The following is a 23,533-nucleotide window of genomic DNA, read 5'->3' as shown; positions in this document are numbered from 1 at the left end:
GGGATTAGGCCGGCGGCGGGAGAAGAGTGCGGCTCGACTCGAGCCCGGGTCTGCGGACGACGCGGAGTGGAGCCGAGCCCTGGGCTGCGTGGCCAGGAGCCGCAGCCCGCGATCCCTCGCGTCCACACCCCGGCGGAGGACGATCCGGGGACCCGGACTCTGTCCCGTCAGCCTCCCGAGGGGCCCGGGGCCGCGGGTCGTCAGCTCTCTGTTCGCGTCACAGGAGGACAAACAGGCGGCTCGAGGGGAGCCACCGGCCAAGGTCACCTTGCTGGCCCACGTCAGAGCGCAGCTGGAACTCATGTCCCCGTCGGACTAAGCCGAGCCCGAACTCGTCCCCGAGGACGCCGTCGGTTTTCGGGACCCGCCGCCTGACGGGACGTCCCGAACCCCGAGTGCGCGGGAGCCGGAGGCCCGGGCACGGAGCACGCCCGGCCCGCGGCGGTGCGCCAGCGCGGGCGCGGGGACCGGGATGCGGAGGAGCCCGGGCCTACGCCTCGCCTCGGCGATGACGACAACAGGGACGTGACAACAATGGCTTCCCAGGGATTTCCCTTCCTGGCCGCCCCGGCTCCGCGCCGAGCGCCCGGGAGGGGGCGCAGACGCTGGCACGTGCCCGAGCCGCCACCCGGGGAGCCAGAAGGCGGGAGGCCCAGGACGTCGGAGCGGATGGGTGCGGGCCTCGCTGGGCGTCTGGCTGCCGAACGTGCCGCCTCCGGGAGCCCAGAGCGCCGGCAAAGGGAAGACCATTTCCTTCGCTTGGGAATCTCTGTAAGAAAAGCCTGGCAGCAAAACGGGTGACGCGCAAACGCTTGTCTCTCCAGGAGCCACCAAGTGGCCCTATGCGGATTTTACACAGGGTCCCTGGGAATGCGAGGCCCAGGGGCAGTGCTGCGGCACCTGGAAGGGGCTAGGGACTTTGCGAGGGCGTTGTAAGGCCAGCCTACGACTAGTTCTGTTTGGAACTGTTTAGTCTTGTAGGAACTATTCATTCAACATTTACTCGACAATTAACTAACTCCCCCACAGCCATGCATCCTGCCAGCCTAGCTGGAGATTGGTGATGAACAAGATAAACAGTTCTTCCTCTCCTAAATGGCTGAGAGGGTGGTCCTTTATTAAGTCAGTGCAGTACTGACTTATCCACATGGCCCTACTATCTGTCTCGCCCTGCCTTAACAATGTTCCCTAAAGTGAATCGATTAGACTGCACTTAGTCCCAAAGGGTGGATAGAGGTAGAAAGCCTTGGAGGTTCCCAGGACCAAAGGCTTCCAGAGGACCTCTGTCAAAACATGCCAGAAGTTACAAAGGGACCCAGGGTCCAAGTCCATGCTGGGTCAGCTCATATTAGGAGAGGGGGAGAATGAAGCCAGGTGCTGAGGTTAGGACTTAAGCTGGGCTACAGACTTCAGGCAAAATTTGAAACCTAGGCATGCTGAGTCTCCCGTATCCCACCTAGTGGCTGGCACATGGTTCTCAAGCCATTCCAGAGAGGGTGAGTTTGGCAGAGCAGAAGCAGCCAATTTACAGGGCATATTTTTTTCCTTACACTAAAAATAAAGAAATAAATAAAATAATTTTCTAGATAGATCTCACTCTGTCCTAGGCTGACCTGGAATGCAAACTGTAGTCTCAGGCTGGCCTTGAATTCGCAGCAATCCTTCTACCTCTGTCTCCCAAATGCTGGGATTAAAGGTGTTGTGCCACCACACCTGGCTACTACTTCATCCACTCCCACGGAGCTATTATCCAGTGGTAAGTCTCTAAATACTCTCAAATAACAGCAGAAACAATGGTTGTTGAGGCTGGGTGCTAGATGGTGGGATACCACTGAGCTATCCTGTTTCTTTGTTTGAGATTTATTTTATTTTATTTTTTAAAGATTTTATTTTCATTTTTATTTACTTGTGTGTGTGAGAGAGAGAGGATGGGCACGCCAGGGCTCTAGCCATTGCAAATGAACTCCAGATGCATGTGCCACCATGTGCATCTGGCTTACATGAGACTTGGAGAATTGAACCTGGGTCCTTTGGCTTCATAGGCAAGCACCTTAACCACTAAAGCCATCTCTCCAGCCTGAGATTTATTTTTGGAGAGTGAAACTCTACCTCCAAAAAAAAAATAGTATTTTTGTGTTTTTTGTTTTGTTTTGTTTTGAGGCAGGGTCTTACTCCAGCCCAGGCTGACCTGGAACTCACTCTGTAGCTCCAGGCTGGCCTTGAACTCATGACAATCCTCCTACTTCAAGCCTCCCAAGCGCTGGAATTAAAGGCATGTGCCACCATGGAGATTTATTTTCAAAATAACAAAGCTGGCCATGGTGGCACTCTCCCATAATCACTGCACCTGAGAGGTAGAAGCAGGAAGGTCAAGAGTTCAAGACCATCCTTGGCTACCTAGAAGATCTGAGACCAAACTGGTCTACCTGAGACCCTGTCTCAAAAGACTAGAGAGATGGCTCACCAGTTAAGGTGCTTTGCAAAGCCTAATGACCCAGGTTCACTTTCCCAATACCCATATAAGGCAAATGTACAAGGTGGCTCATGTCTCTGGAGTTTGTTTGCAGTGGCTCAAGGCCCTGGCATACCTGTTCTCTCTCTCCCTCCCTCCCTCCTTCTCTCTATCTGCCTCTTTCTCTCGTAAATAAAATATTTTTTTTCAAGGTAGGGTTTCACTCTAGTCCAGGCTGACCTGGAACTCACTATGTAGTCTTAGGGTGACCTTGAACTCATGGTGATCCTCCTACCTCTGCCTCCTGAGTGCTGGTCTTAAAGGCATATGCCACACCTGGAAAATAAAATATTTTTTAAAAAAGATAGTAAAATTTTTTTACAGCACACTTACCATGTGCCAGTAAGTGGAAAACAGGAAGCATTACAAAACAAGAATAGTGAAAATAAATACATACCTTTCAATAATAACTCTTAATATCAATGGTCTCAGTGTCCCAAACTAAAAACACAGGCTTATAGACTTGATTAAAAGTCATGAGCCAGGCGTGGTGGCACATGCCTTTAATCCTGGCACTCTGGAGGCAAAGGTAGGAGAACCACCATGCGTTTGAGGCTACCCTGAGACTACATAGTGAATTCTAGGTCAACCTGGACTAGAGTGAAACTCTACCTCAAAAACAGGGGAAGGGATTGGAGAGATGGCTTAGCAGTTAAGGCATTTGCCTGCAAAGCCAATGGATCCTGGTTTGACTCTCCAGGACCCATGTAAGCCAGATGCACAAGAAGGTGCATGCCTCTGGAGTTTGTTTGCATGGCTGGAGGCCCAGGTGCACCCATTCTTTCTCTCTCCCTGTCTCTGCCTCTCACTGCCTCTTTCTCTCTCTCAAATAAGTAAAAATAAAGTTAAAAAAAAATCAGGCTGGAGAGATGGTTTAGCAGTTAAGGCATTTGCCTACAAAGCCAAAGACCCCAGGTTCAATTCTCCAGGACCCACATAAGCCAGATGCACAAGGGGTTGCATGCATCTGGAGTTCATTTGCAGTGGCTGGAGGCCCTGGTGTGTCCATTCTCTCTCTCTCTTTCTCCCTACCTCTTTCTCTCTCTCAAATAAATAAATAAAGTATATTTTTTAAAAATTCAGGGCTAGGGAAATGGCTTAGCAGTTAAGGCAATTGCCTGCAAAGCCAAAGGACCCAGGTTCAGTTCCCCAGAACCCACATAAGCCAGATGCACAAAGGGGCACATGTATCTAGAGTTCATTTTCAGTGACTAGAGGCCCTGGCATACTCATTCTCTCCCTCTCTATTTGCCTCTTTTTCAAATAAATAAATAAAAATGAAAAAATTTAATTCAAAGCCAGGTGTGGTGGCACATGCCTTTAATCCCAGCACTCAGGAGGCAGAGGTTAAAGGATCACCATGAATTTGAGGCCAGCCTGAGACTATATAGTGCACTGTTGGTGAGCCTGGGCTACAGTGAGACTTTACCTAAAAAAAAAAAAAAAAAAAAAAAAAGTCCAGGCATGGTGGTGCACACCTTTAATCCCAGTATTTGGGAGGCAGAGGTAGTAGGATCACCACTAGTTTGAGGCCACCCTGAGACTCCATAGTGAATTCCAGGTCAGCCTGGGATAGAGTGAGACCCTACCTCAAGAAAACAAAATTAAATTAAATTCTCAGTGACACAAAGAGCTAGTATGGTGAGGTAGGGGTGCTGTTAGCCTGGCCTCAGTGGACAGTGTCTGGGGTTGCAGATGGCAGAAGACAAGGACTTGAAGCAACCTCTCTAGCTGGAACCCCACCACCTCCTACCTCCCTGAAATGTTTATCCTGGGGAGCACAGAAAGATAAAACTGGGCTTCTGGGACTTCTAGTCACATGTAATGCACATGTTGGGGGGAGGGGAGGACATCTATTACTTGACATCACCTGTGAGAGAACATGGATGTTATCTAAAACTTTGGTCTGTCTGTACATGTAGATTTTAAATTGAAATAGGAGTTGGTGTATATAAAGAATAGTAATGGTATACACCCTGAATTGGGAGTCAGAAGAGTTAGTCTAGACCTCACAAACAACCTTGAGAAAGTTAGTCCTTCTCTCTGGGTGCCACTCTAATTACAAAATGAAGACATCCATCACAGAATTAAATCTCTGAAGTCTTTTCCAGTTCAAAAACTTTGTAGTTTGGTGCTGGGGAGATGGCTCAGCAGTTAAAGGTACTTCCTTACAAAGGCTGCTTGCCTAGGTTTGATTCCCTGGTACCCACGTAAAGCCAGATGTACAAAGTAGCACATGTACCTGTTGTTCAGTAACAAGAAGCCCTGGCATGCCCATATCCTCTCTCTCTCTCTCTCTCTCTCTCTCTCTCTCCTCTTTCTTTCTCTATCAAATACATACACACACACACACACACACACACACACATATATATGTAGTTTGGTTTGTTGGTTTTTCGAGGTAGGGTCTTGCTGTAGCCCAGGCTGACCTGGAATTCACTATGTAGTCTTAGGGTGGTCTTGAACTCAAGGCAATCCTCCTACTTCTGTCTCCTGAGTACTGAGATTAAAGGCATATGCCACCACACCCAGCAAAATTTTTTAGCTATAATTTGGGACTGGAAAGATTGCTCAGTGGTTAAAGGTGCTTGCTTATAAAACCTACTGGTTCTAGTTTGATTTTCCAGTGTCCATGTAAAGCCAGATGCACAAAAAGGCACATGCATCAGGAGTTCATTTGCCGTGACAAGAGGCTATGGGCACCCATTCTATCTCCCTCTCTTTCTACTTGCAAATAAATAATAAATTTAAAAAACTATAATTGAAGTCAGACATGCTTTAATCCCAGCACTTGAGAGGCTGAGGTAAGAAGATCACTGTGAGTTCAAGGCCAGCCTGAGCTACAGAGTGACCCTATCTCAAAAAAAAAAAAAAAAAGGAAAAGTACAGCTGAGTGTGGTGGCACATGCCTTTAATCCCAGCACTTGGGAGGCAGAGGTTGGAGGATTGCAGTGAGTTCAAGACCATCCTGAGACTACATAGAAGGTCAGCCTGGGCTAGAGTGAAACCCTACCTCAAAACAAAACAAACAAACAAAAATGAATTCTAGAACCTGGTTGTTGGATATGACAAATTATGATTATCTATCGCTCTCCAACTGCATATGTTGCAGAGTATGGTATTTTGGATATAAATATGCCAGTGTCTGCTGTCTGTATATGTATGCATTCCAACTATGTGACTACAACTTTTTGTTTGTGGGCAAATAAGGGATGCTTGGTTTTCTCTAAGAAGGACCAAATGGCTCTGGGAGACAGTAAACTCTATGATCACTAACTTCAAGTCATGATGGGAAAGCAAATGATTCCAGAAGTTTTAAGTTGTAATCATTCCTTGGCAAAGGTTATTTGGTTTTTCTATTGTTTTTTGGGACAGAGAGGGGAAATTATACTCTAACGCAATATAAAAATGCTTTTTTTTTTTTTAAGGCAGGGTCTCACTGTAGCCCCATACTGTCCTGAGATTCACTGTATAGCCCAGGCTGGCCTTGAGCTCAAGGCGATCCTCCTGCCTTGGGATTAAAGGTAAGAACCACCACTCCTGGCTGGTTTTTCCTATCCATTCTATAATCAAATGTAATTAAGACTTGACGCTGGGGGCTGGAGAGATGGCTTAGCGGTTAAGCGCTTACCTATGAAGCCTAAGGACCCCGGTTCGAGGCTCGGTTCCCCAGGTCCCATGTTAGCCAGATGCACAAGGGGGCGCACGCATCTGGAGTTCGTTTGCAGAGGCTGGAAGCCCTGGTGCGCCCATTCTCTCTCTCTCCCTCTATCTGTCTTTCTCTGTGTCTGTCGCTCTCAAATAAATAAATATAAAAAAAAATTAAAAAAAAAAAAAGACTTGACACTGGGCTGGAGAGACAGCTTAGTGATTAAGGCATTTGCCTGTGAAGCCCAAGGACTCGGGTTTGGTTCCCCAGAACCCACATAAGCCAGATGCACATGGTGATGCATGCATCTGGAGTTCATTTGCAGTGGCTAGAGGCCATGATGTGCCCATTCTTTCTCTTTCTCTCTCTATCATAAATAAATAAATGAAAAAATTAGCCGGGCGTGGTGGCACATGCCTTTAATCCCAGCACTGAAGGAGGCAAAGGTAGGAGGATCGCCATGAGTTCAAGGCCACCCTGAGACTACATAGTGAATTCCAGGTCAGTCTGGACTAGAGTGAGACTCTATCTTGAAAAACAGAAGAAGAAAAAAATTGACATCAACCCTATGAAGTGGCACAAGACTTTACAGAAAAGGAAAAAGAGACTTAAGGGTTAAGGCTGGCTGCAACATCCTTTCATTCAAGGCAGAGCCTCACAAAGACTTAAGAGTTCTTTCCGAAGCCAATGAACTATACTGATTTAGAATGTCAGGGGGCACAGATAAGTAGCAATCACATTGTAGGGCTGGAGAGATGGCTCAGTGGTTAAAGGGGATTGCTTGTAAAGCCTGCCAGCCCAGGTTTGATTCCATAGTATCCATGTAAAGTCAGATACACAAAGTGGTGCTATGTCTGGAGTTTGCAACAGCAATAAACCCATGGAGCATACACACTTTCTCCCTCCTCCCAAATACATAAGTAAAAATATCTTTTAAATATATTTTAAAATATTTGTTTATTTGTTTGAGAGAGAGAGAAACAGACAGAGAGACAGAATGAGCATGCCGGGGCCTCCAGCCACTACAAACAAACTCCCGGCACATGTGCCAGGCGTGGTGGCACACGCCTTTAATCTCAACACTTGGGAGGCAGAGGTAGGAGGATTGCCATGAGTTCAAAGCCATCCTGAGACTACCAAATGAATAGTCCAGGTCAGCCTGGACTAGTGTGAGACCGTACCTCGAAAAACCAATATATATATATATATTGGTGTGTGTGTGTATATATACACACACACACACACACACACACATATATGTTTTTCTATTTTTATTTATTTCAGAGAGAGAGAGAGAGGGAATGAATGGGCAAATTAGAGCCTCTAGCCCCTGCAAATGAACTCCAGAAGCATGTGTCACCTTGTTCATCTGGCTTATATGGGGGGCCTGGGGAATCAAACCTGGGTCCTTAGGCTTTGCAGGCAGGAGCCATAACCACTGAGCAATCTCTCCAGGCCTAATTTTTTAAATTCATTTTTATTTTTATTCATTTATTTAAGAGGAAGCGACGGATAGTGAGAGAGAATGGGTGTGCCAGATCATCCAGCCACTACAAACGAATTCCAGATGCATGTACCACCTTGTGTATCTATCTGGCTTATGTGGGTCCTGGGGAATCAAACCTAGGTCCTTTGGCTTTTCAGGCAAGCACTCTAACCATAAGCCATCTCTATCCTTAAAAAAAAAATTTTTAATGAAACAATCGCATTCAAGAACCCCTGGCAAGATAGGAAAGATATTCATTCTTTTTAAAATTTTTTGTTTTGTTTAGTTTTTATTTATTTATTTGAGAGTGACAGAGAGAGAAAGAGGCAGAGAGAGAGAAAGAGAGAGAGAGAGAATGGGTGTTCCAGGGACTCCTGCCACTGCAAATGAACTCCAGATGCATGCGCCACCCTCACATCTGCCTTATGTGGGTCCTGGGGAATCGAGCCTCAAACTGGGGTCCTTAGGCTTCACAGGCAAGCACTTAGCTGCTAAGCCATCTCACCAGCCCATTTTTTTAAATTTATTTGTTTATTTGAGAGAGGGGGGGGGCACATAGAGAGAGAGAGAGGGAATGGGCGCGCCAGGGCCTCCAGCCACTGCAAACGAACTCCAGACGCGTGCGCCCCCTTGTGCATCTGGCTAACGTGGGACCTGGGGAACCGAGCCTCGAACCGGGGTCCTTAGGCTTCACAGGCAAGCGCTTAACCGCTAAGCCGTCTTTCCAGCCCCCATTTTTTTATTTTAAAAATATTTTATTTAATACAATAAAAGGTTTAATGGTGGCACATGCCTTTAATCCCAGCAGTTGGGAGGTAGAGGTAGGAGATTCTCCATGAGTTCAAGGGTGCCCTGAGACTACCAAGTGAATTACAGGTCAGCCTGGGCTAGAGCGAGACCCTACCTCAGAAAACCAAAACATAAATAAATAGGGCTGGAGAGATGGTCTAGTCGTTAAATGCTTGCCTGTGAAGCCTAAGGACCCCAGTTTGAGGCTCTATTCCCCATGACCCATGTAAGCCAGAAGGTGGCGCATGCAACTGGAGTTCTTTTGCACTGGCTAGAGGCCCTGGTGCGCCCATTCTTTCCTTCCCTCTCTCTCTCTCTCTCCCTCCCTCTTCCTTTCTGTCTGTCGTTCTCTAATAAACTAATATAAATAAATAAATGAATAAATAAATAAATAAAATGTTTAAAAAATGAGGGCAGGAGAGATGGCTTAGGGGTTAAGGTGCTTGCCTGTGAAGCCAAAGGATCCAGATTCATCTCCCCAGGACCCACATAAGCCAGGGGCACAAGGTAGCTCATGAGTTTGGAGTTCATTTGCAGAGGCTGAAGGCCCTGGTGCGCCCATTCTCTATCTGCCTATCTCTCTCTCTCTCTCAAACAAATAAAATACAACTAAAAGGGTTTGTTGTTGTTGTTGTTTTTTGTTTTTCAAGGTAGGGTCTCACTTTAGCTCAGGCTGACCTGAAATTTACTATGTAAAAACTCACAGCGATCCTTCTACCTCTGCCTTCCAAGTGCTGGAATTAAAGGTGTGCGCCACCATGTCCACCCTGAAAGTTTTTTTTTTAAATTTTTTTGTTTATTATTTTTATTTATTTATTTGAGAGTGACAGACAAAGAAAGAGGCAGGTAGAGAGAGAAAGAATGGGCGCGCCAGGGCCTCCGGCCACTGCAGACGAACTCCAGATGCGTGCGCCCCCTTATGCATCTGGCTAACGTGGTCCTGGGGAGTTGAGCCTCAAACCAGGGTCCTTAGGCTTCACAGGTAAGGGCTTAACCGCTAAGCCATCTCTCCAGCCCACAGGACTGGCTTTTATAAAGCATACTTTTTAAAATATTTTAAAATGTATTTTACTTATTTATTTGAGAGAGAGGAGAGAGAGAGAGAGAATGGGTGTGCCAGGGCCTCTAGCCACTGTAAATGAACTCCAAACTCCAGACGCATGCACCCCCTTGTACATCTGGCTTACGTGGGTCCTAGGGAATCAAACCCAGATCCTTTGGTTTCTGCAGGCAAACGCCTTAACCACTAAGCCATCTCTCCAGCCCTTTTGTTTTGTTTTGTTTTTGGTTTTTCAAGGTAGGGTCTCTAACTCAGGCTGACTGGCATTGAACTCACGGTGATCCTTCTACCTTTGCCTTCCAAGCGCTAGGATTAAAGGCATGCACCACCACACCAGCTGAAGCTTTTTTTTTTAATTTTTTAATTTTTTTCTGGTTTTTCAAGGTAGGGTCTCTCTCACTCTGGCCCAGACTGACCTGGAGTTCACTATGTAGTATGAAGGTGGCCTCAAACTCAAAGCGATCCTCCTACCTCTGCCTCCCAAGTGCTGGTATTAAAGGCATGCACCACCACACCCAGCTAAAGCATACAAAATTTTATAAACTATTTCTCTGGGTTGTGGTCAGGATTAGAGGAGATAAATATGTCCTTTCATTCAACCAACCAACATTCATTGGTCACCTACAAATCCTAGGAACTGGGTTCAGAACTAGAGGAATTCTAAGACAAAGAAAAGGAGCTCAGAGGGCTGGAGAGATGGCTTAGCAGTTAAGCACTTGCCTGTGAAGTCTAACGACCCCGGTTCGAGGCTTGATTCCCCAGTACCCACAGCACAAGGTGATGCATGCATCTGGAGTTCATTTGCAGTGACTGGAGATCCTGGTGTGCTCATTCATATTTTGTCTCTCTCTCTCTCTCTCTCTCTCTCTCTCTCTCTCTGCCTCTTTCTCTCTCTGTCTGTTGCTCTCAAATAAATAAATAAAAATAAACAAAAAACTTTTTTAAAGAAAGGAGCTCAGAATCTCATATATTATCTTTTTGTTGTTGTTGTTGAGGTTTTGGTTTTTTTGAGGTAGTGTCTTACTGTAGTCTAGGCTGCCCTGGAATTCACTATGTAGTCTCATGGTGGCCTTGAACTCATGGTGATCCTCCTACCTCTGCCTCCTGAATGCTGGGATTAATAACCATGCCTAGCTATTGTCGGTCTTTTTGTCTCTTCTTTATCTTTTGTCTGATCTTCTTCATGATCATATAAGGAAAGATGGGCTCTGTCATTCTGTCCAATTCCTCAGTTTCTGTCCCATGAAATTTAAAACAGTATTTTTATTTATTTGACAGAGTGTGTGTATGGGCTCACTGGGGCCTCTTGCTGCTGCAAACTCCAGATGCATGCACTACTTTGCATGTCTGGCTTCACATGGCTACTGGGGAACTGAATCCAGGCCAGCAGGCTTTACAAGCAAGCACTTTAATCACTGAGCCATCTTCCCAGCCCGCATGGAATTAAAAAGCTATTTGTTAGTGTGAGTATGTGGAGTTGAAAAAATTATTTGGGGCTGGAGAGATGGTTCAGCACTTAAGGCACTTGCCTGCAATGCCTAACAACCCAAATTTGATTCCCCAGTAACCATGTATAGCCAGATGCACAAAGGGGTACATGCATCTGGAGTTCATTTACAGCAGCTGGAGGCCCTGGCATACCCATTCTCTCTGTCTGTTTTTCTTCTCTCTATGTATCTCTGCTTACTAATAAATAACAATATTTTAAAAAATTATTTGCATGAGTGTGTGTGTGTGTGTGTGTGTGTGTGTGTGTGTGTGTATGTGTGTGTGCCAGCTTGCTGCAAATAAATGGCCATCTGGCTTCATGTGGGTAGCTGCGGTATTGAACTCTGACTGACAGGCTTTATAAGGAAATTCCTTTAACCACTGAGCCATCTTCCCAGCCCCTCATAGAATTTTTTTTATAAGTGAACCATTTTTTAAAAATATGTATGTATTTATTTGAGAGAGAGAGAGAGAATGGGCATGTCAGGGCCTCCAGCCACTGCAAATGAACCCTAGATACATGTGCCCCCTTGTGCATTTGGCTTACATGGGTCCTGGGGAATCAAGACAGGGTCCTTTGGCTTTGCAGGCAAACACCTTAACTGCTAAGCCATCTCTCCAGCCCCTTCACAGAATTTTTGTTATGACTAGCTTTCAGGTTTATATTCCATTGGCACAAGAATCTTCTAGCATAGCTTACTCAACAAAATGTTAATTCAGTGTGAGCCAAACATAGTTGTACATACTGGGGATTCAAACAAACAAGATCCCTATCCCTGCCCTTGTGGAGCTCATTGTCAATTGGGAGAGGCAGGCTAGAATAAATCATGGTGAAGGTGTCATGGAGTCAGGAGAGAGGATAGAAGCCAGTTTAAAGGCCTCTCTGAGGAAACATGAAGTTGAGACCCTTGGAGGATGAGAAGTGAGTCACAGAATAGCCTGGGGAGAAGCTCTCCAGGCAGAGTGAACAATTTGGTCAAAGGTTCTTGAGTAGGAGGGAACACAGTTGGCTTCAAAGAAGTGACAGGAAAGCAGTGGGGCAAAACCAGGGACAAAAAAAGAAAAATAAGTGGTCAGCTTTTCAGCTTTTACTGTTTGGTTGGGTAGCATCATAACTCACCTCTCCCAGAAGCCTTCATCTTTATGCCCTGAACTCATCACAGGTCTGTAAAAATAAATTTACTATGCCTTTTGCATATGATGCAGTTTGCCTAGATGTATAGCATTTCTTGGGTGTAGAGCGCTGACTTACCACTTAAAACCTAGGAAGAGGGCTGGAGAGATGGCTTAGCGGTTAAGGTGCTTGCTTGCATACCCACATAAGCCAAATGCACAAGGTAGCACATGCATATGGAGGTGATTTGCAGCAGCTAGAGGCCCTTGTGTGCCCATTGCCTCTCTAATAAATAAATAAAAATAAAAGGGCTGGAGAGATGGCTTAGCAGTTAAAGCATTTCCCTGAAAAGCCTAAGGACTCAGGTTCAATTCCCCAGTATCTACCTAACCCAGATGCACAAGGTGGCACATATGTCTGGAGTTCATTTGCAGAGGCTAGAGTCCCTGGTGTGCCCATTTTTTTTTCTCTCTCTCAAAGAAATAAATCTATAAAAGATGTTTTTCAGGTGTGGTGGCACATGCCTTTAATCCCAGCACTTGGGAAGCAGAGGTAGGAGGGTCACCATTAGCTCTAGGCCACCCTGAGACTACATAGTGAATTCCAGGTCAGCCTGAGCTAGAGTGAGACCCTACCTCAGAAAGCCTAAATTAATATAATATAATATAATATAATATAATATAATATAATATAATATAATATAATATAATATAATATAATATAATATAATATATTTAAAAAAAAAAACTTAGAAGGACAGGTAAATGTTTAGGAATAGCTGTAATACAGAATGTGATAAAAGCTACAAAGGGGGTAATGGACAGATATTACTGAAATAAAATTCTTTTAATTACGTGTTATAGGAGTCCTTGAGCCCTCTCACCTGCAAAGGAAGTTAATACTACGATCTTGTGGGAGATGACAAGAGGACCAACCAGGTAAAGATAGGTGGTGTTGGGGGGGCGGCATTGTTCAGTACTTAAAGGTGCTTGCTTGCAAAGCCCGCCAGCCAGGGTTTCAGCCCCCCAGCATCCAGACTCTAATAGGGTAGGTGCTTTGACAAGGTGGGAACTACTGAGGGGCGAAGGAAGGATTCTCTGAAACACTGATGTTTGAGGTGAGTCTCAAAGGTAATGAAGGAGTGTCGGGCTGAAGGTGGGGAGGACCCGGTGGACACCCGAGTCCTGAGGAGTACTGGAAGAAGGCTAACAGCCGCCATACCTCTCATCTAGCAAGCCCGGCTAGTGAGTGAGGAGGAGAGCCACGCTGGCCAGCAGGGAGGGCGGCGCTGTCTCGGGCTGTGCGGGGCCCCTGCGGCTGGAGGTAACGCTCCGCTGAGGCCTGCGGCCCGGCTGCCCGAGCAAGGCGCGTCCTCGGGCCAACATGGCCTCCGGGCTGGCGGCGCCAAACCCGATTCCGCAGCGCGCGCAGGCGCAGTCAGCCGCAGACGCGCCGCCGCATGCAGTTTCACACCCGTGCGGGGGAAGGCGGGGTGTGCGAGGCCTACCAGGCCTAAGAGAACACTCCGAGGTAAAGCACCGGCCCAGGAGCGCTGTCAGCACAAAGCTGGGGACCTCAGCCGCGTGGACCCCACTTGGTTCTCCCAGGCCGCAGGCCTCCCCTTCGTCCTGGGTGCTGCTCCCGGACCCCGCGGCAGGCCTCCCGCACAGCAAGCCTTGTCTGCTCGCTTGTCCAGCCTCCCAGTCATCCTCCTCCTGTTCCATCCGCCTGGTCTCTGAGGGCCAAGGCAGGAGGGTTTAGGAGCAGGAGGCTGCGGGAAAGGAAATTAGCCCACGGTCTGCTGGGCTGCAGGGCCCAGACTTATTCCACAGCAGCTCAGATTTGGCCTGGATAGTCGGTCTCTCTTCCCTGGCAGTTTTGGATCTTCAGGATTGCTGACCCAAGCCATTCAGGGCTGGGGGACACTGGTGTTTCAATCCTAGACGTGAGTTTAGACAAGCATGAGGCTACTTTACTTCAGGCATTGAAGCTCTCTGGGCAAAATCAAACCCGCCCCTCCCTCCCCCAGCACATGTTTACGGCTCTCTAGGCTGTGGGGTGACTGCAAATCTGCGAAGCTGGGAGATGTGAGAAGGAGATGTTTCCTCTTGGACATTTGCAATGAAATGCCTTTCTGGTAACCTGTACTCTTCTTCCAGTCACAGCAATCACTCACTGCTGCCTTATTCTTGTTTCGTTTTGTTTTTTTTTTTTTTGTTTTGTTTTTTGTTTTTTTGGTCCAGAGCATGTCTCATGTAGACGAAGCGGCCCGCAGGCTATCCAAAACTGGAACAAGCCTCTATGCAGTGCTGGAGCTAAAGAAGGGTGCTTCACCTGAAGATGTCAAAAAGGCCTACAGGTTCAGACCAGGGCCCTTTATTGAACCCTGGGATTTTTTTTCCCCCTCCCAGTCCCTTTTCTGTTTACCATGCTTTCTGACCCATTTTATTTTTAAATACCAATAAGCCTTTATTTGGGAGCCAAAAAAAGCCACCGCCCTCTACTGTGAAATGGGAGGAAATGTAGATCTTGCCTTCATCCTTGAACAGTATCTCATGCATTCTCTGCATCATCTAGAGACCTGTCCCTGCCATTCATCCTAGCCCTCTGCCTCAGTCATTCCCCATGCTTTTGTGTAGGAAACTGGCTTTGAGGTATCACCCAGACAAGAATCGAGGAAACCCTCAAGCAGCAGAAATCTTCAAAGAGATCAATGAAGCTCATTCTGTACTCAGTGACCCCACAAAGAAGAGAATCTATGACCAGCATGGCTCATTAGGAATATATCTATATGATCATTTTGGTGAAGAAGGCGTCAGATACTATTTTATGATGCACAGTTGTTGGTTCAAGGTACATCATTCTTTCTAGTCCCCCAAGAGTAAGAATAGAGTCAGGTGTGGTGGCACTTGCTTGTAAGTCAGAAAGATCACTGAGTATCCTGGTCTACATAGTGAGTTCCTGTCTCAAAAGAATAAGGAAAGGCCAGGCATGGTGGTGCACACCTTTAATCCCAGCATTTGGGAGGCAGAGATAGGTGGATCGCCGTGAGTTCGAGGCCACCCTCAGATTACATAGTGAATTCCAGGTCAGCCTGGGCTAGAGTGAGATCTTGCCTTGAAAAACCAAAAAAAAAAAATTAAAAAAATTAAAAAAAAAAAAAAAAGGAATAAGGAACAGCTGGCCATGGTGGCACATGCCTCTAATCCCAGAACTTGGGAGGCAAAGGTAGGAGGATCACCATGAGTTCAAGGTCACCCTGAGACTACATAGTGAATTTCAGGACAGCCTGTACTAGAGCAAGACCCTACCTAAAAAAAAAAAAAAGTAAGGAAGGAGGAGTGATATATCTTTCAGGAAAAATACTTCTGTCCTCTTATCTCATTTTCTGGGTTGAGAAGAGAATAGAGGAAGGAACCTGAATGGAACCACAAGACTGCTGGGCCAAGGCCTTTTTTCCTACCTTGTAGACACTTGTCATCCTTTGCACACTGCTAACTTGCTGTTGTTGTTGCTGCTGCTGTTGTTTTTGCTGTGGAGCACTGAAGCCACCACCTGAGGAAATGAATAAGAAATGTCAGACAAATGTCCACACAAAGCCTCCACATTCAGGTGAGGACTAGATGTGGAAACTGGGCTCAGATCTGGATTAGGAATGGAAAGGTTGGTGCGTAGAGGTGTTGAGAAAGGTCTGTGAAAATGGCAGATTAACCCCACATATGGTAGTTTCAAGTTTCATCTTGGAGCAAAGCAAAAATGAGGAGGCAGCAGATGCACCTTAGGCTGCAAAGGACAGTTTGAATGCAGCATTGGCCTCTCCAAACTGTTAGGAAAAAGGGGTTAGGACCAGGCAGGAGGTATGCCTAAAAAAGGAAGTAAAAGCCAGGCGTGGTGGCTTTAATCCCAGCACTCAGAAGGCAGAAGTAGGAGGATCGCCATGAATTCCAGGCCACCCTGAGACTACATAGTGAGTTCCAGGTCAGCCTGAGCTAGAGTGAGACCCTACCTCAAAAAAAAAAAAAAAAAAAAAAAAAAAAAAAAAAGGAAGTAATTAAAAGGAAGGATGAAGTTTATTGAAACTATTCAAAAGATCAGGGACAGAGCACTTGCCTATCACATGAAAGGTCCTGGGTTCAGTCCCCAGCACAGCTGGGGCAAGATAATAAAATTTCTCACCCTTAGTAGTTAAGACTAAAATGCTGTTGATTGACGTTTATACCAGTGCCACCTCCTGTTGTTAATGCATAACTGCAGGATAATGGTTTTCTCATCTGTAGGCTAGCGGTTGTTTTTTTTTTTTTTTTAATTTAATTCATTTGAGAACAAGAGAAAAGCAGAGACAGAGACAGAAGAAAGAGAGATAATGGGCAAATATGGCTTACTTGGGTCCTGGGGAATCAAACCTGGGTCCTTTGGTTTCACAGGCTAGCTTAACTGCCAAGTCATCTCTACAGCCCTGTAAAGTAGAATTGTTACTGTGGCTGGGCATGGTGGCACATGCTTTTAATCCCTGCACTGGAGAGGCAGAGGTAGAAGGATGGCTGTGAGTTCAAGGCCAGCCTGAGACTACATGGGGAATTCCAGGTCAGCCTGGGCTAGAGTGAAACCCTACCTCACCAAAAAAAAAAAAAAAAAGAAAGTTACTATGGTTCCTATATATGTTACACTATAGTGACCATAGTGTATATATTTTCATCATAGGAGCAAAAAGAAACTTTAAAAGAGGTGAAGATAGTGAAGATAGTGAAGATTATAAATAAAAGGTGAAGAGTGAGGTATGTAAACAAAAGCATCAATGATAAAGGGTAAGAGAATCATTTATTTTTAAATTTTATTTATTTATTTGGGAGAGAGAAGCTAGAGAGACAGAGATATTAGGCATACCAGGGTCTCAAGCCACTGTAAACAAACTCCAGACACATGTACCTTGTGCATCTGTCTTATGAGGGTACTGGGGAATCGAACCTGGGTCCTTAGGCTTCACAGGTAAGTGCCTTAACCATCTCTCTCCAGCCTGAGCTTTTAAAGTACTCACGATGGGTATCAATGAAAAGAATATCCTTATAGCATTGGCTCCAGGTGTTTTGCATCTTTGCATAGAGGGGCATGCTTTAAATTGTAGAAATAATCATTCCTTCTAGTTAATAAGGTACCAACCATTTCTGCCATTAGGTGCTGTCCCAGTGAGGGTGCCATCTGCTGGACACATCAAAGAAAGGAGCAAATTACCCTGTCCTGACATTGACCCTGATTTGACTCCTCTTCGTGTAAGAATCCCTTCAGAAGCATTGATGACATTCTGTCCATTAAAGGCACCACCTATGCCCACAATGGTACCACTAACCCTAGCCAAACAGCCTCACAGCTTCTCTTCTTTCAAGCCCTAGTTTTACTTTCAACCATTGGAGGCCATTTCTCACATCCCTGTCTGCATGAGGTCTCAGGCAGTGGTGGCAGACTTTTCCTGAGGGTTCTTTTTCCTGTGTCTGCCTGCCTTGGCACTGGAACTGATGTCTGGTAGGTCCCTGAGACACTAAGATCCTGATAACTGAGAAAAGTGGATCCTGGGAAATGCTGTACCAGTTAATCCTGCTAGCACCAAGAACTCATCCCTAAGCAATACACCTTTGGGAGACCTGAGGGAGGGATATCACCTTTGGGTACCCATACCTCTGGCATTGTAGCCTTATTCCTGGGTCAACTTGGGAAATGTATGAGTACATTTGAGGTTTATTAGTAGCCAGTCCATCTTGGCTTCCCCTTAGACTTCAGTCCCATTGTGGCAACTATTATCAGCCTTGGTCCTGTATGCTGGCCATAGTCTGTGCATCAGTGTTTCCATCTTTCACCACAGTGCAGTAAGCTGGTCACTATGTAACTTGTTCTTAATACAGGGGCATGAAACAAGTGATGGGAAAAGATTGTACTATGTAGACTACTCTGCTCTTATCTCTTTGAGCTGTCGACCTGACATCCTCTCCATTACCATTTCTTTCTTCTCCATGTGGGTCCAGAGCCTAAGCATCCCTCAAACTTCTCTCTCCTCCCTGGGAGAAGGAATCAGGACTGTCAATAAATAAAAAATGTTGTCTTTAATCCCAGTGCATATGTTAGGCTTTTTTTTTTGTTTGTTTGTTAGGCTTTTTTAAAAAAAAGTCCAATTATGCACAGGAGATAGAGAAAATGGCCAAAAAGAGAAAAAGCCCAGTGATTAGTGTGCTCACATCTGGGAGGAACCTGACACGGAGAATAAGGCAGGGGACCACTTGGGTTTAGAATCAAAGCTTCCTGCAGCCTGGTGATAGTGACTTTGTCAGTGCTCTAAGATTTCCCTGGAGACTGATTCTTTCAGGCCCAAAATACGTTCCTGGCATTCAGATCCTTTCTGCTCAGCTCTGCTTCTCCCAGTTCCCAAGCAAACCGAAAGTTCTCACGGAGGCCTCAGTGATAAGGCTATACACTGGATCCACACACTTCATGATGCAGGTTCAGGCCTAGAATAGCAGCTACCTGGTGACCTAAAAAGGGCTGGGCAAGAACAAACATGGACCAGACATGTGGGACAGGAGGCTCTCTGAATCACTTGATCTTGAGAAGGAGGACCTGGGTCTCTGGCTGAGCCTGTGGAGGAAACCGACATTGTCTGATGGTCTGTTGTGTCTCAAGGCTGGTTTAGAGACCATCTCACTGTCCAAAAGAAGGTCCTCAAACCAGATCCTGGGGCCTAGGGTTCAGAGGAACCTTCTAAGTGACATCATTTTCTGCAAGTATTTCTGAGTGACATCAAGGGAGACCCCACACACACACACTTTTGATGACCCACCTTCCCCCATAAGCAGACATATCCTCACGCTTGCTCAAGGGAGTCGCCTGTTCCCAAGTGAGTCAGGGTTACTCAGTCCATGAAAGCTGTGGCTCGCCTTACATGAGCTAAATTGGGAGTTGGAATGTCACACAGATGTCCCTTGTCTCCCCACCCCCATCGTAATATTAATCTCTTCCCTAAGGAGTAAGGGACAAACAGTGCTGCCCACAGAGTGACAGAGTGAATGAGAGAGTGGTTTGGGGAACAAAAAGAGAATTGAGGGAGGGATACAACAAGTGTCTGGTGAGAATTCTGAGCAACAGGTAGAGACAAAGTGTCTGAAGAGAGCCAGAGCTATTAGAGGAAGGGACAGGAGATAAAGCAGTGCTATTTCAAGAGGGAGCAATAGAAGGGACCTAAGTCTTTGCGAACGGTCTGAAGTGAGATAGGAAGGGTGCAGAAGCAGTGAGAGAAGGCCAGGACCAGGGCCACAGCCAGGGTAAGCAAGAACGCCGAGGGATGAACTTCACCGTGGGTTTCAAGCCACTGCTAGGGGATGCACACAGTATGGACAACCTGGAGAAGCAGCTCATCTGCCCCATCTGCCTGGAGATGTTCTCCAAACCCGTGGTGATCCTGCCCTGCCAGCACAACCTGTGCCGCAAGTGTGCCAATGACGTCTTTCAGGTGGGCTCAGCAGCAGGTGGACTGGACCAGGGGCCACACTGATAGACACCCTGCAGGAAGAGGGCTCTGGGAGGCACTAGGGCTGCCTGTGGCTGAGGAGCAGAAGAGCTGGGATCCTAGGATCCCAGAGTAAGCATGAGTCAGCAGCTGCCCTGGGGCTGGTGACCGAAGTCAGTGTTCAGGGCAGTGACAAGATGGGATTTACAAGGTACAGAGGACAAGCCAAAACTGAGAGGGAAGGATGGTCCCCTGTGGGCTTTGTGGGAGCAGACACTCACCTTTATTAACAGTTGAGGCTTTGACATATTTGCGCAAACTCTGGGGAAGAGACCAATGAAATATTGAAATATATATATATTTAAAATAGCCTTGAATAATCCCAGCACTCAGGAGGCAGAGGTAGTAGGATCGCTGTGAGTTTGAGTCCACCCTGAGATGACATAGTGAATTCCAGGTCAGCCCAGGCTAGAGTGAGACCCTATCTTGAAAAACCAACCAACCAAACAAACAAAAAATAGCCTTTAATTCTATCACTCAGGAGACTGAGGTAGGAGGATCACTGAGTTCGAGGCCAGCCTGAGACTACATAGTGAATTCCATGTCAGCCTATGCTACAGTGAGACCCTACCTCAACCTCCCCACCCAAAATAGCTTAATGTGATGGCACACACCTTTAATCCCAGAATTCAGGAAACTGAGGAAGAAGGGCATGAGTTCCAGGCCAGCCATAGCTAGAATGAGACCCTATCTTGGAAAAAAAAATTTCTGGGTGTAATCCCAGCACCCAGGAGTTTGAGGCAGGAAGAATACCATGATTTTGAGACCAGTTTGGGCTACATAGTTCCATGCCGGTCAGAGCTACATAGCAAAATTCTGTCTCAAAAAGCAAAATTAAAAATAAAATCTAAGGGCTGGAGAGATGGCTTAGCGGTTAAGTGCTTACCTATGAAGCCTAAGGACCCCGGTTTGAGGCTCGATTCCCCAGGACCCACGTTAGCCAGATGCACAAGGGGGCGCACGCGTCTGGAGTTCGTTTGCAGTGGCTGGAGGCCCTGGCACGCCCATCCCCTCTCTCTCTCTCTCTCTCTCTCCCTCTCTCTCTCTCTGCCTTTCTCTCTGTGTGTGTCGCTCTCAAATAGATAAATTAAAAAATGAACAAAAACATTAAAATTAAATAAAATCTAAGGCTGGGCATGGTGGTACACACCTTTAACCCCAGCACTCGGGAGGCAGAGGTAGGAGGATCACCATGAATTGGAGGCTACCCTGAGACTAAAGAGTGAATTCCAGGTCAGCCTAGGCTAGAGTGAGACCCTACCTCAAAAAAATCTAAGTAATAGTAAACCTGTGAGAAAGCCCATAATGACAGAAGAGCTACGAGTACTTGAGGCAAGCTCCAGGCATCCATTGGAAAGGGGGTTAAACATAGTGAGCCAGAGGAATAGGAATCCTTCCCAATTTCAGTTCATGCTTTTGACCCTTCCAAAGTTAATAAAGAGGCCTGTGAGCTAAAAGGTATCAAGGTGACTTGACAAGCAGACAGTGGGTAGAGGGAGAAGTTGTACTTCCCAGAAGTGCAGCCAGTTTGAGTGTCTCTGTGGTCACAAGACCAAGCATAACTCAGTGAGGTCACTGTTACCATTTTGGCCACTCATTTCAAAAAATAAAAGCAAACAAAAAATATATCTAGGAGAGATGGTTCATAGTTGTAATCCCAGCACTTGAGAGATGGAAGTAGCAGCATCAGGTAGTTCAAGATCATCTCAGCTACATAGGGAGTTTGAGGCCCTGTCTTCAAAAACAATATAAATAGGGCTAGAGAGATGGCTTAGCAGTTAAGGCACTTGCCTGCAAAGCCAAAGGACCCAGGTTCAACTCCCCAAGACCCACGTAAGCCAGGTGCAAAAGGTGGTGCATATGTCTGGAGTTCATTTGCAGCGGGTGACTCTTTCTCTCCCTCTTTCTCAAGTAAATAAATAAAAATAAAATATTTTTTAAAAAACATTAAAAAAGCCAGGAGTGGTGGCACACACCTTTAATCCCAGCACTCAGGAGGCAGAGGTAGGAAGATCACTATGAGTTCAAGATCATCCTGGGCTAGAGTGGAACCCTACTTCAGAAAAACAAAAATAATAAAAGCATATACAAGAATGGCTTATAAATGGGTTTTATAGCCCTATGACATTGATGGAGTTTGTTTTTTTTGTTATTTATTTTTTTATTTTTTGGTTTTTCGAGGTAAGGTTTCACTCTAGCCCAGGCTGACCTGGAATTCACTATGGAGTCTCAGGGTGGCCTCGAACTCACGGCGATCCTCCTACCTCTGCCTCCCAAGTGCTGGGATTAAAGGCGTGTGCCACCACGCCCGGCTTTGGTGGAGTTTTTTTTTTTTTTTAATTTTTTATTTATTTATTTGAGAGCGACAGACACAGAGAGAAAGACAGATAGAGGGAGAGAGAGAGAATGGGCGCGCCAGGGCTTCCAGCCTCTGCAAACGAACTCCAGACGCGTGCGCCCCCTTGTGCATCTGGCTAACGTGGGACCTGGGGAACTGAGCCTCGAACCGGGGTCCTTAGGCTTCACAGGCAAGCACTTAACCGCTAAGCCATCTCTCCAGCCCTTGGTGGAGTTTTGAGTAGGCTAAATATCAAAGGTCAGAGACAGTGAGAAGACTAGGTACATAAACATGAGATCTTGCAGTGAAGTAAAACTTCTGAATGTAGCAAAGCTGCTGGCTCAGTGTGAACATCATCAGTGTCAGGAGATCAGGGATAAGAATTCATGCCAGGGGCTGGAGAGATAGTTCAGCAGTGAAGGCATTTGGCTGCAAGGCCTAAGGATCCAGGATCAACTCTCCAGTACCCAGATGTACAAGGTGGCGCATACATCTGGAATTTGTAGTGACTAGAGGCCCTGACACACCCATTCTCTCTATCTACCTTTCTTTCTTTCTCCCTCTCTCTTCCTCTCTCTCTCTCAAATAAGTAAATAAATAAAATAATTTAAAACTAGAAGAATTCATTCCAGGATGGGCTGGAGAGGTGGCTTAGCAGTTGAGGTGCTGGCCTACAAAGCCTAAAGACCCAGATTCAATTCTCTAAGGACCCACTAAGCCAGATGCACAAGGTGGTGCATGCATCTAAAGTTTTTTTGCAGTGGCTAGAGGCCCTGTCACCTCCATTGTCTTCCTTCCTCCCTCTCTCAAATACATAAGATAAATAAATAATTAATTAAAGTTTCTATTATCCCCTGGATGAGTTGTTTAAATTAAAAAAAAGAATGCCGGGAGCTGGTTGTGGTGACATATTCCTGTAGGAGAATTGCATTGACACAAGTTTAAAGCCAGATTGGTCTACATAGTGAGTTCTAACCTCATCAGGGCTACATAGTGAGACTGTCTCAATTTTTTTGTTGTTGATAGTTTTTCAAGGTAAGGTCTTGCTCTGTCTAGCCCAGGCTAACCTAGAATTCACTTATGTAATCTCAGGCTGGCCTTGAACTCATAGTGATCCTCCTACCTCTGCCTCCTGAGTGCTAGGATTAAAGGCATTTACCACCACACCTGTCTCAATTTTTAAAAAATATTTTTATTTACTTATTTGCAAGCAGAGAGAGATAGAAGAAAGACAGAGATAGACAATGGGCATGCCAGGACCTCTAGCCAGTGTAAATGAACTCCAGATGCATAGACCACATTGTGCTTCTGGCCTTATATGGGTACTGGGGAATTGAACCCAAAGTGTTAGCTTTTGCATGAAAGTGCCTTAATCACTGAGACATTTCTCTAGACCCCTCAAATTTTTTTATTTTTTATAATTAACAACTTCCATGATTGTAAACAATATTCCACCTTCCTCTTTGAAACTCCACTCTCCATCATATCCCCTCCCCCTCTCAATCAGTCTCTCTCTTTTTTTTATGTCATCATCTTTTCCTCCTATCA

The 23,533-nt window shown here is 45.9% G+C and overlaps 2 protein-coding genes across 3 annotated transcripts in view; both read left to right on the top strand.

The window, feature by feature from the left end:
• Positions 1-1,683: 1,683 nt before the first annotated feature.
• Dnajc5g (DnaJ heat shock protein family (Hsp40) member C5 gamma) lies at positions 1,684-18,120 on the top strand. 2 transcript variants are annotated; one of them, XM_045150890.1, is made up of 6 exons: positions 1,684-1,756; positions 12,962-13,036; positions 14,342-14,457; positions 14,738-14,951; positions 15,569-15,710; positions 17,271-18,120. In XM_045150890.1, the coding sequence occupies exons 3-6, from the start codon at positions 14,345-14,347 to the stop codon at positions 17,483-17,485; spliced, it is 684 nt and encodes a 227-aa protein (XP_045006825.1). In that variant the 5' UTR covers positions 1,684-1,756; positions 12,962-13,036; positions 14,342-14,344; the 3' UTR covers positions 17,486-18,120. The 2 variants fall into 2 exon arrangements, with proteins under 2 accessions (XP_045006825.1, XP_045006826.1); XM_045150891.1 differs by lacking the exon at positions 17,271-18,120 and having other exon boundaries at positions 15,500-15,674.
• Positions 18,121-19,422: 1,302 nt separating this feature from the next.
• The window catches only part of Trim54 (tripartite motif containing 54), a 30,654-nt gene continuing 26,543 nt past the window's right edge, over positions 19,423-23,533 (top strand). Inside the window, exon 1 of the mRNA XM_045150808.1 lies at positions 19,423-19,590. Within this exon, the coding sequence (XP_045006743.1) occupies positions 19,423-19,590 (168 nt within the window). The remainder of the gene's footprint in view (positions 19,591-23,533) is intronic.

Source organism: Jaculus jaculus, chromosome 5, assembly GCF_020740685.1.
Source record: "Jaculus jaculus isolate mJacJac1 chromosome 5, mJacJac1.mat.Y.cur, whole genome shotgun sequence".
NCBI classification, from domain to species: domain Eukaryota; kingdom Metazoa; phylum Chordata; class Mammalia; order Rodentia; family Dipodidae; genus Jaculus; species Jaculus jaculus.
Note: the sequence above shows the minus strand (reverse complement) of the source record. Positions and strands in the feature narration are given on the sequence as shown.

Bases quoted from the DNA above. Each gene is read 5' to 3' on its own strand.
- Dnajc5g (XM_045150890.1), top strand. From the start codon at position 14,345: ATGTCTCATGTAGACGAAGCGGCCCGCAGGCTATCCAAAACTGGAACA. The intron at 14,952-15,568 runs GTACATCATTCT...CCTACCTTGTAG, and splicing joins TGCACAGTTGTTGGTTCAAG to ACACTTGTCATCCTTTGCAC. The intron at 15,711-17,270 runs GTGAGGACTAGA...TTCTGCCATTAG, and splicing joins CACAAAGCCTCCACATTCAG to GTGCTGTCCCAGTGAGGGTG.